The sequence below is a fragment of the Sylvia atricapilla genome, chromosome 20, assembly GCF_009819655.1.
Source record: "Sylvia atricapilla isolate bSylAtr1 chromosome 20, bSylAtr1.pri, whole genome shotgun sequence".
NCBI lineage: Eukaryota > Metazoa > Chordata > Aves > Passeriformes > Sylviidae > Sylvia > Sylvia atricapilla.
Window position 1 is genome coordinate 5,965,173 of NC_089159.1, and position 18,776 is coordinate 5,983,948.

At 48.1% G+C, this 18,776-nt stretch overlaps 1 protein-coding gene across 1 annotated transcript in view; it reads left to right on the plus strand.

Annotated features, from left to right (window-relative positions):
• LRRC75A (leucine rich repeat containing 75A) overlaps positions 1 to 18,776 on the plus strand; it is a 58,881-nt gene that overhangs the window by 28,969 nt on the left and 11,136 nt on the right. Inside the window, exon 3 of the mRNA XM_066333287.1 lies at positions 13,262 to 13,364. Within this exon, the coding sequence (XP_066189384.1) occupies positions 13,262 to 13,364 (103 nt within the window). The remainder of the gene's footprint in view (positions 1 to 13,261; positions 13,365 to 18,776) is intronic.

Below are 18,776 nucleotides of genomic sequence, written 5' to 3' on the forward strand. Positions count from 1 at the left end.
GGTTGTTTTGGGTTTTGGTTTTTTGGGGGGTTCTTTTTGGTGGTTTGTTTTTGGTTTTTGGGTTTTATTTGGGGGGGGCAGGTTTGTGTGGGTTTTGGTGGTTTGGTTTGGTTTGGTTTGGTTTGGGTTTTTTTTTGTTTGCGTTTTTTGTTTGTTTTTTTGGGGGGGGTGGGGGGGGTTTTGGTTTTTTTTGCTGGTCTTCCTTCAAGTGTGAAGATCCCTCTCTGTGGGTATTTAAGACATCTGCAATATGTGAAGATGTCCTGAAGAAGGAAAAAGTCAGGAAAGCTCAGGACCCCGTTGGGGGCAGCTCTGGTTCTTTGCTGAGTTTTGATGTCCTGCAATCTGCTCTGCAAAAGGAGAGATGTTCCTTCCCTGAAGCTTTTGTGTGAGAGCTGGAGCTGAGCTGAGTGCCTGGGAAACGGGGGGAAATTACACTTTGCAGGGGTTTGGAGCATGAAATCTGAAAGGGGAATAATGGCAAGGTCTGGATGGGCTGTGATGGGAACGTACAGGGGTTTGTGTGAAATGGGACATGAGCTCTGCCTGATCTCCCTTTGTCCAAACCCCGTGGGGAGCAAAGAAGCTCCTGGAGCCTTGTCCCTCCCAGCCTGAGGAATGTGCTCCCAGCATCCCCATTTCCACATGGGATTGGGAATGTGACCAGTTCATCACACTCTGGTCCCAAAATCACACTGACCACTTAATCACACTCTGATCATAAAATCATTTAGGCTGGAAAAAGATTTTTAGATCATCAACTCCAACCATTAACCGGCCCAGCATGGCCAAGGTGACTTTCATCAAACTTCTTCATCTCTCTGATCCCTTTTTATGGGTTGTTCATGCCCAAATCTCAAGGCCAGCTGGGCAGAATTGCCAGGGCCCCTTTTTTGCTCAGCTCCCACGATAACAGCACGACCTTTCCAACCATCTGCAGAGCTCTGGAAATGCTGCAGGGGTGGATCTTCATCAGCCTGGAGATGGATTTTTGCAGCTCTTCCAAATGTCAGGTGCCACATCATGCAGCAAAGGGATGTGCTCAGCTTGCCCTTTTTCTCCCCCAAGAACATCTCGGTGACACCAGCTGTGGGATATGGGCATCACCACATGGCTTGGAGGATTAATTCATTAAAAAGAGGATTAAAAAAGAAACGAACCAGGAGCTGGAAAAGATATTTCAGTCACCTGTGGGTGAGGCTGGAGCTCCTCAGTTAAACTCCCAGTCTTTCCTCAGGATCTCTTCACCCACAGTATCCCCAAGGGAGGTGACAGATGAAGAACCAGCCACCTCATTAAACAGTAACAACACATTTTATTGATGTTTGCTGCTGGTAATTGGCGTTGGAGTTCAGCTTGTTTGGGTTTTAATGAGAATGTGATTTCCCTCAGAGGAAGGGAGGGTATTGATCACCTGCCCCTGGCAGGAGGCTGCTTTATTCACCTGAGCAGAGCCTGGTGAGGAGCTTGGGGAGGGCTGGAGGGGAGAGCTGGCGCTTGGCTGGGGGTTGGAGATCTCCTTCATCTCCTCCTTGAGATGCCAAGCAGGAGAACGTTCTGCTGGAGACCTGGGTTTAGCAGAAATGAGTGGTTCAATAAGGAAACTTGCAGGGCTTTCACAAGGAGGGGTTTCCTCCCTGCTGATAAACTTCTGCTGAGGGGTGAGGAATGGGTTGTGGCCACATCTGTCTTGGTTCAGGCAGCAAAGGCTGCTCACCACCTGCCCAGGGCTGGGAGAGAAGTTTGAATTAGTATTATTTAAAATTTTATATTAAATTTTTAATAAGAATTATGACCCGACCTGAGCGGGTTTGGGGCTATAATCAGCCCATGTTCCAACCCTGGCCCCTGAAGACTGGCAGTGCCCAGGGTACATTTTGATTTTGCTGCTCTCCTGCAGCAGCTGGGGAAGGGATGGAGCTGCTGCCAGATCCAGAGGCTTTGCCCCAAAATCCTGCCTTTGCCTCGTGCTGTGAGCTTGAAGAAAAACCAAAAAAATCCCCCGAATTTCAGCTTCTTTGCTGGTCAGGTTTGCAGGGGGCTTCAGAGGGGCTGGGCTTTGCAGGATGAGCTGAAAGCACTGAGGATAAACCCCTGGGTGTTCCAGCAGCCCTTTCCTCACTGCTCTCTCCAGCCCTGAATGAGGAATAAAGAGGAATATTTGACACAGGGGAGAAGCAATGTCTGGATTTGGGCACCAAAACACCCCTGGGGCTTGGAAGCACTCCCGTTTCTAGGACTAATGCTGGAATTTGAACAGTTCCTGGCATTCAGCCTGTCTGCAGCATCACAGCTGCCTTGCCAGGTTATTTCTTGGAGCAGGGAGAAGTTTGTCCCTTTGCTGCTGAGCTCCAAGCTCCCAGCAGGGTCACCTTGGTGGGACAGCTCTGCATCCCTCGGCTGGGCTGTGCCATGGGGGAGAGATGCTTTTAACCCAGATTTGGGGTGGCTCAGGACCCTGTGGGTCTTCTGAATTCCCTCTGGTTCACCCCACAGGCAGAACGTGTCCCCCCTTTTCCCTGGGAAGCACCAGGTGGTGGCTCCTTCCAGAGGGGAGGCACCTGCTCTGAATCTATCAGGGGGGAAAAAAAGAATTAAAATAAAACCAAAAATAAATTCTAAAATCCTTAAGATATAAATAATATAAAATAATAATAATGATTAAAAATTAAATAATAGAAGCAAAGAGCTGAGTTTTTATAAATAGGGGAAGGTGCCAGGAGGTTTTCCAGTGATTGCTCTTGCTCGATGGCAGGGACTGAGATTCTTGGCCAAAGTCCAGCGAAGTGCTTATCTCCCAGTTTGGGGGATTTGAGTAAGAGCTTTATTATCCCACCCTTCCCATCTTCAAAGAGTTTCGCAGTCGTTGGGTAATTTGCTAAATCCTCCCGATTTCTCTGTCACTTTTCCCCCTTGCTCTGCATCCTCCCGGGGAATCCCCGGCTCAGCTCCTGGCTCTGCATCCTCAGTTTCACATCTTGGGGCTCTTGGAAGGGATCCTGAGCTGCTCCTGGCAGGGCTTGGATAGCCTCAGCTGCTGCTGCCTCACCTCTTTTTCCCTAAAAAAAAATCAGGGAAAATCCCGAGTCCTGCTGTGCCTGCCCCACGGTGGTCAGTGAGCTGGGGAGGAGCCTTGTGCCCTTTCCCTGGGATTTGTATTTACAGGGCTGGATGTGAGGGGGTCCTGCCGCCCCTCCCAGGCTCCCGGGGCTGAGAATTCCCCCGGGGAATGACAGAGACATCCCAGGGACACTCCCGGAGCAATGAGGGGCCGGGCTGGGCTCTGCTTCCCGTGGGATCCCATGTGGTGCAGCTGATCCAGGCTGGGAAAGTGTCCGGGGTGATGTCCTGAACGTGGGATATAAATAACCCATAAACAACCCATAAACAAAACATAGATAACCCAATAACCTATAAATAGCCCATAAATAAACCATAAATAACCAATAGATGACCAAATAAGCCATTAACAACCCAATAACCCATAATAACCCAATAACCCATAAATAGCCCATAAACAACCCATAAATAACCCATAAACAACCTATAGACAACCCAATAACCCATAAATAACCCATAGATAACCCAATAACCCATAGATAACCCATAGATAACCCAATAACCCATAGATAACCCATAGATAACCCATAGATAACCCAATAACCCATAGATAACCCATAGATAACCCATAGATAACCCAATAACCCATGTCTCCTGTCACCCTGCGAGCAGAGAGGGGACAGAGGAGGGATGGTGGTGCCTGCATTCAGGAGGTGCTGGACGAGACCCAGCTTCCCAAGGGGATTTTCCCTGGGAAATCTTGGTTTTCCTCTGGAATTCATCCTCCCTGTGTGTGCTGAGGGGGAAGGCAGTGCCTTCAAGTATTGAATTTCTTGGGGAGCCAAATGTAATTGTGCAATTGTAATATTGTAATATTGTGATATTGTGATATTAAACCCTTCCATACCTCTGAGGGGGTCCAGCGCCTCCCAGAAAATGGCTTAGACATGGCATGGGCGAGTGTGTCTTGAAAAAGCAAAAAGGTTTTAATAAAAGAAGAAAATATTACAAAACCAAAAGAACAAAGCTGAGCACAGTGTAGGGACAGGTCCCACACCTGCTACAACACCCAAAAGTGTCCTGAGAAGCCTCGTGGTCGCCTTTAAATATTGAACCCTTTGGGTGGGTTTTTTGGCAAACAGCCCAACAGAAAACAGCCACATTTCTGAGGAACAGGGAAAGAGACCTACCAGTGTTCTTGTCTTGGCACTGAGCTGATTCCTGCCAGGACAGCAAAGTTTCTGGGTCCTTCTACCTTATTAGAACAGCGAGGGTGAATCAAACCTTTCCCTGTATGGACACACCTGCTGGGAGCGTTCCTACAGCCGAGTGCCACCATCCCCTGAGCAGAGATGGTCCCTCTGATCCCAGCAACATCCCGGCTGCTTTTCCCCTCTTGGCTCTTGTGCTGCAACGATTAACCTGCTGTTTGCCAGAGTCACGAGGAAACCCAGAGGAACCCTTGTGGGTTTTCAGCTGCTGTTCCAGGGCAGCTCTATCAGCAGGATGCAGGTGGATTTGGCATTAAGGTGCTGCTCCTGTGACCTTTCCAGTGGCATTCCCAGAACGGCTTCATGTGCCTTCATTATCTTCTGTTCTTCTCTTAGAGCCAGGATTAAATGCTCAAGAGATGCAGTTTGTGTTCAGACTCAGATGTTTATTAATTTTTATCTATGATACAGGCTCACAAGCTGGGAGTTCCAGCTAACAAAGTGAAAAATGGCTCTGTCTCTATCTCTTTATAAGGTCTCATAAGCACAAACTGTCCAATTATGAGATGACACCTGAATTATTTTTACTTTTAAACCCCATAACCAACCACCTGTGGTCCACAATACGGATTTTTCTATCTAATTACAAGATACACCCCAAACCTATGAAGAAGAAGAAGGTAAAAAAAGTAGAACTTGGCTTAGACCCTAAATCCTCCATCTTGCTCTATATATATATTAATGTATTCTAAACCCCTAAACTCCGTGTTTCCCACCCTGTGATATCCCACACTTCTATTTCAATTATACATCCACAATCCCAGTGCTGTCACTCCGTTTTGGAAGCTTTTCCCAAGGCCTCAGGTCAATGGAGTGTTTGTTTGGGGCTCAGTGCCTTTGAGCACAGAAAAACAGGAATTTCAGTGCCCAGGGTCCCAACAGCCTCATTTGTAGCACTCAAGTGGGTCCAGTTTATCAGGAGTGGGGATGCTCCAGGGGCTCCTCCCCACACCTGGGCAGGTTTAGGGCCAGGAAATGCAGCACACACCTCCCTGCCATTCCCCACCCTGGCCCATTCCTCCTTTGCCCTGGGAGCTGAGCTGGGCACCCTCCAGCAGCTCTCAGGGAAGATTTTATATTCTTTTCTTTATTTTCTTCTTGATTTTTTTTTCTTTTGGCAATTTCCCTTTATCTTCCCTGTCCCCCCTCAGGGCTGTCTATCACCTCGGATTTTATTGCCTCCTCTAATTGCTTCTCTGAAGTCCAAGTGCAATATTACTCCAGGATCCTTTGGAACAACTTCCTGAGCTGCTGCAATTCCGTTCATCTCCTACTTCTGCCTCCCTCGATAAGCCTCATTGTCCAATGCTTCTCATTTCGGAGTGTCAACACCTTTGGCAAAGCAGATTGGGGGGGAAATGTGCAAAATTTGGTTTCCATCCTTTCCCTTTGTTTCCATAGATTTTGCTTTTTGGTGTTTTGCCCCTGCTGCAGCTCCATCAGCCTTTAATTTGGGGTTTATTAATTTGGGGTTTATTAATTTGGGGTTTATTAATAATTTAGGGTTTATTGATTTAGGATTTATTAGTTTAGGGGTTTATTAATTTAGGGTTTGTTAATTTGGGGTTTGTTTATTTAGGGTTTATTAATTCAGGGTTTATTAATTTAGGGTTAATTAATTCAGGGTTTAATTGCTGGCTCCTCGGTGCTCTGTGGATGCCCTCAGTGCTGGTGGGGGTTTGTGGTGGCAGAACTGGGATTTTTAAGGGTTGAACAGGAGGAAATCGTCTCCTGGAGAAGGATCCTGGCTGGTGCTCAGGGGGAGGTGACCACCCACCCATCCTGGCAGCCAGGACACGAAGGGGGAGCTGTGACAATCCCAATTATTTGGGGGTTCCAGCTCTGGTAGATTTGCCTGGAATGGGAGGATTTGCTGGTTTGTTTTTTGGGTTTTTTTGTTGTTTGTTTGGGGTGGGTTTTTTGGTGAGGGGGAGTTGGTTTGTTTGGTGTTTTGGTTTGTTGGGTTTTTTGGGGAGGGTTTGTTTGCTTTTTTGAGGTTTCTTTTTTGTTTGATTTTTGAGGATTTTGTTGGGGTTTTTTTGGGTTTTTTTGTGGGTTTGGTTTTTTTTTTGTTTTGTTTTTTTAATTTGGTTTGGTTTTTTTGTGTGTGTTTTATTGGTTGGTTTTGGTTTTTTTTGGGGGGGGCTTCTTGGGGTTTTGGGGGGTTTTTTTGTTTATTTGTGGTGTGGTTTTTTTTTTTTTTTTTTTTTTTTTTTTTTTTTATCATGGAGTGAAGACAAGTGCCACGCTCAGGGTTGCATTAATTTGCTGAAAGCCCAGGGGATAATTCTCCACTCTGGTCCCCTCAGGTGACAGCCTGGTTGTCCCTGCAGGCCCCACGAGTGGAGCCCACTCCCATTTGGCACCAGTTGCTGCCTTTCCCCTCATTGAGTTTTATGCTGCTGTCGAGCAGAACTCCACAAAATGTTAATTTTGCCCTGGCACAGAGCCCTGCCATCTGCTGCAGGACACCTTCAGCTGCCAGAGCTGCTCCAAAAAGGTGCTGAAGGGCCAGAAGTGCTGCTCAAGGTCTGTCTTCTCCCCCTGCTTCTGCAGCTAATTACAGCCACAACCTTTAATTATTCTTAGGCAAAAGCATTTTCAGCTCTTCCCTCTGCGAAAGGGTGGCTGCTGGATGGGAAATGTTGTGGGGTTTCTGATAAGGTTTTATCAAAGTTTAATTTTTGCTTGATGGAAGATTGATCATTCTCCTTTAAAAAACAAAACAAAACAAATTTTTCTTTGGATTTTATTTATGCTACTTCAGATTTTGCCTCTTTTTGCCCTTTTTTTTTCCTCTTTACCCTCTTTAGGATTGAATTTTTGGTGGTAAAACCTCTGTCCAAGCAAACCAGGAGGAAGGGAGTGAGGTTTCAGCATGAACAGCATTCCCTACCCAAACAGCATCTGGAGCTATTGGCTGGGTCTGCATTGTTTCTGTGCAGCTTTTATGCCTTTTATTTCTGTTTCTGGGCATCTTTTAACGTTCTCTCAGCAGGATTTCCCACAAACCATTGAGATTTCCTAATTTTTGGGGTGGTTTGTATGAAAACACCCCCATATTCAGTGATGGAGGCTCTGACTGTGTCTAAGCCCTGTGGATGCACAGTGAGCATTGCAAAATATGACCAAAAAAAAAAACCCCACCAACTCTCATTTTTATTAAAATGGCCTTGATTAAATTGCTTCAGTTCCTCCTCTAATTTGAATTAAACCAGACAGGATTATTTTCCAGAGGATTTCTGCTCTGTGCCACGGGGCTGGGGTCAAACTCCTCAGCCCTAAAGCCACGTTGTCGCATCATTTGGAATTTATTTTTGGGATCTGTCACTCCACCGTGCCAACATCTGCTTCCCTCTGGGCATCACCCATCATCCCTCATCCTCCACACGGATCCTCTTCCCCGAGGAGCCTGGAATGAGGGAAGGGGAATTACAACACTCCTGTGGTGGTGTTTTAAGGGCATTCTCTGGAGAGCTCGGCCATGCAGGAGAGGGGCTTCGGGTTTGGGGTTTGGGATCGGGAGTTGGGATTGGGAATTGGGATTTGGGGTCTGGGAGTTGGATTGGGGTTTGGGGTTTGGGATCTGGGAGATGGGATTGGGAATTTGGGGTTTGGGATTGGGGATTTGAGATTTGAGATTTGGGGTTTGGGATCTGGGAGTTGGGATTTGGGGTTTGGGATCTGGAGATGGGATTGGGAATTTGGGGTTTGGGATGGGGATTTGAGATTTGAGATTTGGGGTTTGGGATCTGGGAGTTGGGATTGGGAATTTGGGGTTTAGGATTGGAGATTTGGGATTTGGGGTGGCATCCTCCCCCTGCACACCTGGATGAGGCTGTAGGTAGGAACAGTCATCTCCTGGTTCCTGGGATTGTTCAGGGAGACGGTGGATTTAAATCTTTTTCTGCCTCTCGAACTCACAGCATTAGCTGGAGGAAAACCCTTTTAGGACTTCCAAAGGGAAATCTGGGCCTGGCTGCAGCACAGATGTCTGCGAGCAACAATAGGCTGAGCCCAGAGCAGAGGGGGGAGGGCAAAAAGGAGAAGAAAGGGAAGGGAAAAAGCAAAGCAGAAAACCATTAGATGACTCCAGCCGCTCGTGACAACATCAAAAGGGAAGAGTCGTAAATTTGGATCCCATTAAAGGCAGAGGGGAGCAGGAAAAGCTGTTTTGGGGGTCACAGCTGCAGGTTTGGGGGTGGGCAGAGCTCTGTGGGGTTTATGGGACAGGGATTTCCTTCTCTGGTTCCCTGAGATCAGCGGCTCCTGGGAGGGTTTGGGGGCTCCATTCGCACTTCAGGCTGTGAATCCCTCACACCGTGGGGCCATTTCCACATTTCTGGTTTGCTGCCATCTTTTCCCAACCCCAAAATCCGTCCCTGGGGATTTCCCTCTCTTTGGCCTCCTGCTAATTTGGGATAACTGATTGGATACACATTAAAGGCATTGAGGATTTTCTCCCCTGGGGCTTTCCCAGGGCATGTCTCACTGGTTTATGCCTTTGTTTAACTGCATAATAATTCCATTTATCATTGTGAACATGGAGGGGGGTGGGGGGCGTTTGTCTTTCAACTGTTTGAGGGTTTTTTGCTTAATAATCCAAACTATTATCCTATTGTCCCAGAAAAAAAAATCAAAAAACAAAAACCAAACAAAAAAAAAAACCATCACCAAAACAAAGCAAAACAAAGCACCACACCAAGGAGGAGGATTTGGAAGGAAATCTCTCATTCCCTTTATTTTTCAGGTGTGAAATAGGTCCTGTTTTAAGGTTTATTGTCTGCTGAACTGCGTGAAAAAGCAAAAAAACCTTGGCTGGGGGATCCCCCCACCCCAAATGTTTCCTGTGCAGGGAATGGTGTTTCCCAGGATAAGTGTGGTCTGTGCCTGGGCAGAGCGTCTCCTGCCTCACAGCAGCAAACCCCGCAGCACCCAGAAAGGCACAGTGCCAGTGTGAAAATCTTCTAAAAGAACCACAAAACAGGAGAGGGGGGAAAAACAACCCTTAATTTTAATATATTTGGGAAGACCAGGGAGTTTTTTATGTTAAGATAAGCAGGACAGCACTATTTTATTTTATTTATATTTTATTTTTATTTTTAAGCATGATTGTGAGCGACAGAGACGTGGAACTGTGTAATAACACCGAAGAAAACTCCCGTTGCCTCTCGGCAGCGCGCAGACAATGGCTAATTGTTGTAATTTGGGTCACTGCCCTGCTGTGCTGCAGCAGGAATCCTTCAGCCGGCCCTTCCATCCTGAGCCTTGGCCCCGCAGGGCTCTGCCCACCCCGGGGGTTCTGCTGCTGCAGGAGGAGCCGGGATTCATTCCTTAATGAAAACAAATTAATTGGCTGTAACATCTTTATCACCTCTGCGTCCTCCTCCGAGCTCTCTCTTGTGGAGCAGCGCTGAAATCCAGTTTGGGGACCCAATCCTGCCCATGTGGTGACACAGGGAGGCAGGCAGTGACTCCGGGTTCTTGATCTGCAGTGGGAATATAGATATCTAGAACGAATAGACAATATATTAATTATTATATTAAATTATAACAATGGAATTATTATAATTTCATTATCATATCTATATTATATAACGTAATAGAAAGTATATTTTTATATAATATGATATATAAATATAATATTATGTATTATATATTATTATATTAACAGTATAGTAGTGTATAATAGTATAGCATGGTACATATTATTAAATTATTTTATAATAATATATTAATAAACACTAATAAGTCAATTAATATAATATTATATTATATATTATATAGATATTATACATATTTATATATATTATATATATAATTGATTGGTTGATTGATATGTGAACCACAGCCCTGCTCATCCTGGGGATTTTCCTGTTCTCTTCAGATGGGCCTGGCAGAGAAGCCAGGAGTGTGCCCGGGGTGGTGGAAGGTGTTGTGCAGGTGATGCCTCGGGCCCGGGGCTCAGGGCTCCCTGCACGTTGGCAGGACACAAATCCCAGCTCCATGAACCTCCGCCTGCTCCTTTTATCCCTGGGTTTGGCCAATTCCCATTTGTTCACCCGGAGCAGCAGGAGCCTGGTGGTGCCCAGCCCTTTTTGGGGACACACAGGGCTTTGGCTGGTGCCTCTTTGTGAGGTTTTCATCTTCTTTTCTTCATGTCAGAGCCAGGATTAATGCACACACACAGTTTTCGTGTTAGGACTCAAAAGTTTATTAATTCTTTTCTATTCTATTATCTAGCTCTTCACCTTACCTTATTCTAGTACAGTCTCAGGAGTTGTGAGTTCTAGCTAACAAGCCCTGCCGTGCAGTTTTCCCTCCCAGAGCTTGAAAACCAGATTTAAAATTTTAAAAATGCAATGATTCCCAGCCCCTGTGATGTTAGAGGGGGCCACATCTTGTGTGAATCCTTCCCTGGGTGTGTTCCAGGAGTGTTTGCTGCTGGGATTGGGCACTGCTGGTGAGGAAATGCAATTTTTGTGCTGTTTTGTTTGTCCTCTCCATGGGAAGGGCACCCAGGTCTCCCCAAACCCAGCTCTGTGGGGTTCAGGCTCTGCAGGCTGAGCTTTCCCTGCCCTCTGACACCAAAAAATCAGCTTTACACTGACCTGCCCTGAGTGCCGTGATGCACACTGAAGGGGATGTGGCTGAAAGAGGTTTTGGCATTGATTTTGATGTTGTGGGGAGCAGCTCATCCCTGGGAGCTGCAGGATCTGTCCAGAGGAGTTTGTGGGGGTTTTTTCCATCCTTCCTGAGGGTGCTGATGGTGCAGGGTGGGGAGCTGGGGTGTTAGCCCAAGGCTGAGGGAGCATCCCACAGGAATATTTGGCATCATCCCTCCTCCAGGCACTCTCCCATTCCCCAGAGAGCTTCAAGCCTTGCCAGCACGAGCTGGGCTGGGGTTTAAGCTGATTTTTAAGCTGATTCCTTTTCCAAACAAGCTCTTGGGCTCAGTCCCACCAGGGCGTGTGTCAGCTCCAATTATTTCCTGATAGACTTGGATCAGGAACAGGGAAAAAGCTTTTGTTTGGAGCCCTTGGCACGCACCAGCAAAGTCCCTTCTGTGAGTTTTGGGCCTGTCCTGGGAGGAATTGCAGAGGTTTGGGTAAAAACCTAAAATAATGGGGGTTCCTGAAACACAGAGTTTGTCTCATCCCTGGGAATGAGCTGTGCAGAGGGAAGGAGCCCATGAGGAGGGCTCTGAAATGGGAATTTTATTTATCACTGGGGGGTTTTATCGACAGAGTTGATGTGTGCAGGAATCAGGTTATTAATATATGATTTAAATATTTAAATCATATATGAAACCCTCCCAAAATAGAAATATCCCAGGAGCTGCAGGGCTTGGGAGTTGATCTTGGGAAGGAAAAGGGCTGCAAGGGTCGGGATGGCCACGGAGGGATGAGCTGGATGTGGGGAAAGGATTCAAATATTCCTTGTCCTGCTGCTGTCCCTTTCCTTGGAGCTCTCAGAGTGCCAGGGCTGAGTTTGCTGAGCTGAACTCCTTCAGGCTGAATTATTCTGGAATTGCTTTGATGGGAAGTCCAGGGCTGAGCTTCCCTGGAGGTCTGGGAGCTGCTTGAGGGGAAAAAAAAACAAAACCAAAACCTCTCACTGGAGAGGCAAGATGGCCATGGCTCGTCTGAAACAGCAAAAAAATTTTTTTTTTTCTTTTGACTTTCTCAGCTTCTCCTCCACCTTCCTCTTGTGAATCATTTCGCTTCCCCAGCAGCTCAGCTGGGATAACGCTGGAGACAGCTGGAATTGTCTCTTCCAGGGTTATTTTGGAGGCAATTTGCAGCACAAAAAAATGAAAAAAGCCAGCACCGTGGTGTCCTTCCCCCACGATTTTAGCACATTGTTCCCTTTTCAGCACTCTTTTTTTTTTTTTCCAGGGAGGGCTCAGAGCTGGAAACCCCACTCATTCTGCTGTTTTAGGGGCTGCTGAAATGCTTAAAAAAAAATAAAATAAAAAGAAAAGCAGATGAAATGAAAGCTGCTGGCACCTGGCAGCTCGCTGTGGGTACAGAAAAAAAATAAATATATATATATAGAGAGAGAGAGGTGTCAAAATCTGTGGTGTTTTCTTCTCCTGTTGGGGCTGGTGCTCCCACAGGCAGGGAGGTGTTGCTGGCAGTGTTGCCTTCCCAAAATGTTTTGAGGCTCTCCTGAAGGAATTGCCCTGTTTTTCCAGGCTTCCCAGTGGGAAATGGGAGGGAAAATCTTGTCTTTCTTCATTTTCTCGGTGTTGACTCCACGGGCTGAGCCTCTCAGGGTTCATCCAGACCCGGGGCTGGTTCTTTGCCACAGGGTGTGCAGTGGGAGAGGAGCTGAGGAATGAAATTTGGGGCATTAAAACCCTGATTTGGGGTGGTTTTGTACTCCTATAAACTCAGATTTCCTGGGAATCAGAGGCTCAGGTGGGAAGTGGCTCCTGGTTCCCAGATTTTCCACACCCTGTGTCCTGCTGGGATCCCTGAGTCTGGAGTTTCCACCTCAAATCCCCTGGTGGAAATTCGAGTCAAAATCAAGATGATGCCGTGTTTCTTCATGTTTTTATTTCTCCTGACAATCGAATGTCCTGAGATTTTCTCTTCCCAAGATTCCACCAAACTCTCGAAGCCTCTGGGAAGAAGGTGGTATTTAACCAAATTTAATCAATCTCTGCCAAATTTTAGTGCTGGAAGCTGTTGCGTGGTGTCAAACGGTAAGGGTGGAATAACAAAATAATGATGATGATGATGATGATGATGATATTCCTGCAGAATCTTAGCAATCCGAGACCTTTATTTCCCCCCTTTCTGGACAGTTCTGAGGCTGGTCCCTTGAGGTTTCCCGGCTGGAGCCGCTCTGGCTGGGAGCAGCCCCTGGGTGTGGTGACAATGCCGCAGAGCCCTCAGCCCGTGTCCCCTCCGTGCTTTTTGCAGGAAGGGGACTCTCTGGGAGCCATGGAGAAGCTCTGCCGGCAGCTCACCTACCACCTGAGCCCGCACTCGCAGTGGAGACGCCAGGGCATCATGAAGAGGAGCCGCAGTCCTGGTGAGTCCCCGCTGGGTCACTGTCCCCAAAGTGGCCTTGCCACCCCCCTCAGGGCCACCACACGGGGCTGGGGACAGTGGGAAGGGGCATTTCTCGTGATTTTTGGCAAATTTGGGAGCTGCCTGTTGCTCTCTGCGGCGACGGGAGGAACAAATCCACCGGGATGAAGGGAAGTGCTCCGAGCTGGGAGGTTGGAGTGTCCCATCCTCCAGATTCCTCCTTCCTCTCCAACCTCAGCAGCATTTCCCTCATTTCTGGTTCCTTCTTGCTCCCCAGAGGTGTTTTCCTCTGTTCCCACCTTCCTTTCCCTGTGCAGAGCAGCATTTCAGTCCCGGGGAGGAGGAATGGTCTGGAAAACCTGAGCCATCCATCCTCCAAACATCCCTTGTCTCCCAAAGCGCTCCAAGAGCTCCTAATTAGCTGGTAATTAACGCGCAGCCCTGTGTCAGCATGCACACCGTGGCTTGCAGTTTACACAGGTTACGATTCGTTAAAAATAGGGGAAAAAACACCCAAATACCCTCTCCTTATCCAGCGAAGCTCCTCCTTATTCCCATCTGTTGTCATCCTGGATCCGCAGAGCCGAGAAACCTCTGGATGAGGGAATAGAAAAGCTGCTTGTTTTCCTGATGTTGGGCATTATCTATTTATTACTTTTGCTTAAGGAAGCGAGAAATAGAAAGGAAGCTGCCGCCTGGGAGAGTCAGGATTTGTGTCCAGGTGTTGGTTAGTGATCTCGGTGGAGTTTGGGTTGTAATGGAGCTGTAGAAGGAATTAATCCAATGAAAAAAAAAAACAAAAAACTGGGATAGGTAAGGAGAGGGAGGAACTGTGGTGAAAAAACTGTGGTGGTTTTTTTTTTCCTGAGGAGGAAAAACAGACACAAGGAAATAAATGATTGAGTGGCCAGGTAGGATTAGGAGCACATCTCCCAGGGATCTGGCTCAGCTCCTTACAAAGCGCTGTCCTGGGAGACCCAAACGCGGACAAACGGGTTTCATTAGCAGCGTTACCCACTTTTGGGGTGGTTTTTAAGGTGTATTGATGGCTAGGATTTGCAGTTTCCAACAAAGCAGCAGGAATTGGGAGTGTTGGAGCTGCCGGGCTGTGTCCCAGCACACGGAGCTGGGATGACCCAGCAGCTCATTACCCTCATTAATTAGGATGAAAATGCTCACGCGCTTCTCACCCCATCGGGGCATTGATCCAGTCACACATCGCGGAGCTCTTTACAGCCCCAAGAACACACGAAACCCTTGAAAAGGAAAAGATTTCGAGCCCTGCTCTGTGTGCCCCTCTGTCTTTAATTAGCAATCCCTGCCCTTAATCCCCAGGCCGGGATGAGCAGCGGGTTTGCGAGGTTTTATCTGCAGCTTGTCCTTGGAGCAGCCTGAGGTTTCCCAGGGCTTTAGGGACAGGGAGAGGTTTGGGGAGGAGGTTTTGGGAAGAGGTTTGGGCTGTCAGCGAGCCCTGGTCGCACAGAAGTGACCTCAGGGCTGCTGGTTCTGCCCCAGCCAGGCTTTGCAGGGTGGGATTTCCCTGGATTTCTGGTTTGGATGCTCTTTTAGGAGGTGGCTCTGAGTTGAACCTTTTCTGGAAGGTGAAGTCAGTCTTTTGTTAAGCTCAAAATACCGTAAAAGAGGGATTTTATCGAGAGCATCCTGCTCCGGGCTGGGGTGTCCAAGTGCCCTGTGCTGTTCCCAAGGGAATCCTGAGCTCCCATTCCCAGCTTTTGGCACTGCCCTGACCCAGCCCTGCTGCCACGTGTGGCAGGAACTCCGCAATATCACGGACCCACCTTTCCATGTGTGTGTGAAAGGGAAAATCGCTTTCCTCATCCCACACCACCGTATCCATGGCAGGTGACAATGGGAAGCAGAGCAGTGGGAGGAGGATGGGGACAGAGGATAGGGCTGATTTTTTGGCCAGGCAGAGAAGAAGGCGGCTGTGCTTCCCAATCCCAACTCCTCCCAGGCTGGGTGTGCTCCTTAAATCCAGACAGACATTCCCAGCCTTGGCACAGCAGCACCCAAACCTCTGCCAAATGACCTTTATTTTTTGGCACATTATAAATCTGTCTGGCTCTCCCTCGCTGTCTCCGCGCCTCCCTCGGAATACATTAAAACATCCAGGGATGAAAACCGGCGAGAGCCAAGAGCAGCGGGGTGAAGCCAGACTGCTCAGGTCATTTCTCTGCACCTGGCTCTGCCTGGGGACAGGATTCCAGCCCAGAGCTGCACCAGCGAGGCTGAAATCCTGGAATTTCCCTGCTCCTGCTGCTGCCAAGCGCCCTGTCACAGCATCACAAAGGGAAAATCGGGAATCGAAGCTCCTGGAATCCCTGTGGAGCTGGGGCTGGGAGGGGAGGTGTTTCCCAGGGGAAACCATCCCCTGGGGATATCCCCTGCCTTTCCCGGCTGTGGTAGGAACCAGCAGAGAGGATGAGGGTGGCGGCCACCAGGTGAAGGCATATCAAAATATTCACGTTTGAATTTACAGCAGATAAACCCTTTTTTTTTTTCAAATTTTTAAAATTTTTTAAATTTTTTTTTCCCCACAACTCTTGTTGCTGGCCCTGCACATAGCGAGGAAGAATTTAGGGTGAAGCAGCTCAGTTTAAATGGAATTAAATGGGGTCAATCTGGACCTAAATTCGTGGATTTTTTAACTCTACTGCTGCTCGCAATAAGCAGAGAAACCCCAAATGTCCACAAGCAGGTGACTTTCTGCACTTTCTAAGCCCATTTATTGTTTTACAACTCCCAACCCTCATTCATGCAAATCCCCTGGTGCTGGCACCTGGAAAGAGCCAGGAGCTGATCCTTTTCTCCATTTTCCTGGGTTTTCCAGCTGGTTCTCCTGAGCTCCAGCCATTCTTTTGTTTGCCACTTGTCCTTTCTGCTGGTGACACTCGGGACTCAGCCTGAACTCCTTCCACCCTCTGATGTGAAACCACTAGAAATCACCTTGAAAACAGCAGGGAAAATTATTAATTTGGACAGTTTTTGGAAACGTGGAGGCTCTGGGAGGCTGTGGCAGGTTAACCCTGTTTACCTGAGGGTTGGATCCTCTCCATGGCATTTGGCATCCAGCAGGTGCACAGCCCGTTAGAACAGAAGGTGTTTGGATTTCAGAGTGAATTTACAGAGGTTGAACAGCCTTATTTTGATGGCAGGAATGATCTTTCAGCATCCCACTCCCGATTTCACCGGGGGCACAGAACATTTCGTCCTGCAGGAATGCTGGGCTTTCGTGTTGGCAGCGCCTGCTCGCGCTGCTTTACAAAGAGAAAAGAAAAAAATCCTGTAAAAGTGAGTTTTTCCTGGTGGGAGAAGCCCTTTGGAAAAACAGAAAGGGAATGTTTGTGGCTGGGAATCCTCCTCTGCTGTGGCAGCTGGTGGGCGAGCGAGAGGAGCTGCAGCTCCTGCAACAAACGGTTCCTTCAGAGCATCCAGCACAAATCCAGGCGGTGGGAGGAGGCTGCAGCAGGACTCTGCAGGGTCTCCTGGCCATTAACATCCCATTTCTGTGTGTGTGCTGCAGGAGGCAGGGAATGTGGGAGTGGAGCCTTTGGGATGTGTGTGTGGGCGATCCCGCCGTGTCCATGGGATTGTCATTCCATGGGCATTCCGCGGCTGTCCCAGGGAGCAGAGAGAGGACACAGGGTGCCATAGCTCAGCACTCAGTGATCTGGCTGGTGGGGGTAGTGTTCCAGCTTTTGCAGTGGAAAACGGGCGATTCCCAAACCCCTCTGCTCTTCCCAGCGCGGCCTGAGGCTCTGGGTGTGGAGAAAAGCAAAGCTCTGGTGGTTGTTCAGGTTGGGAAGCAGAGGGATGCTCTGCCCTAAAGATGAGTCCTGCATCCCTCAGGAGGAGCTGGGGGAGGCTCAGAGCTGCTCCTGGTGGAGCTGCTGATTTTTGGCTGGGTCACATCACACAAAGTGAACTTTGTGTGGTCACTGAGTCCAGGAATCCTCCTCAGGAGATCCATTCCTGCTTTGGGGGTTCGCTCCCAGGTGGCACTGAATTCCAGCTCCTGTCTGCTCGTGTCTGGTGGCTGTTCCCCTCTGTGTTCCTGCAGCACAGAAAGATTGTGCCTAATTGCGCTTTAATTTCTGTTAATTGCCCTGAGAGCCTGTGAGGGGCCACATCTGAGCACGTCCCACACCTACTTTTGTGATTGAGGGCTGGAAATTCGGATTTAATCCCTGTTTACTCCTGAAATTCAGCATTTAAATCCCAGCCTGGCCAAGGCAGACGAGGCTTTCTCTGGGAATATGAATGGCCACCAAAAAGGTCCTGCAAGGTGTCTGACGTGTGGCTGTCACTTGTCACCAGCTTGGCTGTGCTGAGGGGACAGCAGAGCTGTTGGTGCAAAGGGAAATCCCTTTGGATGGCTGGGAATGGGGAGGGTTAACCACAGGCACTGAGTAATCTTCCCTAATAAAATGTCTTAATGTGATGGGAGGACCTGGAGTGACACAGGAACGAGCAAAGATTTTGGGGAGAGGAGAGTGGAAAACCCTTGGGAGACACCTTTGGTTTGGTGGGGTTCACTCAGGGCTCTGTGAGCTTTATAAATCTGGGGATATTCTCTGTGCTTTTGGCAAAAAGTTTGGGAATTTGTGGCGTTGAAGAGCAGGAGGGGGCTGGTCCCAACAGGGATTTGGTTTTCCCCACACAGCAAATGAGGAGTTGGATGAGGTTCAGGACACACAGAGAGAAAGAAAAAAAAAAAAATAACAAAGAGCTTTTTGAGGTACCAATAAGGAGCTGGGGGAAAATAACTGGGTGTAATTTTATCTCAGGAATGCCTTTCATCCCCTCTGTCCTCCTCACCTCACTCTCCTCCGTGGCCATGGGCATTGCCTCCATCTGCCTACTCGGGGACTCTTTGGACTTTTTTATAGCTGCTCCAAGATGTGACTTTTCTCTTTCTCTTACGGCTGGGCTGGGAACAAACCCTGATTTGCCCTGTCAGTTGTTCTGTTCCCAGTGCTCCTCCACACGATGCAGCCCCTTGAGTTTATTCCCTTTGGCACATGCCTGGCTGCAGGGACAGTCCCTGCTGTGCCCTCTGATGGCCTCGGTGACTTCCAAACTCGGTGCAAAATCCATTTCCCAGGATTTCTGAACGGGAGCAGCACTTGGGGCTGGTCCTTTGCCTGTGCCTGGCTGGGATTTGGGATTTTTTTTTTTTTTTTTTTTTTTGTGGAACCCCAGTGGTTGTGTTTGGGTGGGATGGAGAGGTAAACCTGGAGTTAAATGTTTCTGCTTCCCAGAAAAAAAGGGAAAATGGAAAATCCCAACCCTCTGCAGCCCCCTGGAGCTCCTTGTTGTGTAGAAATTCCAGTGAATCTCTTCTCCAAAAATGCTATTTAATGTGTGAACATCCCCTCTGGCA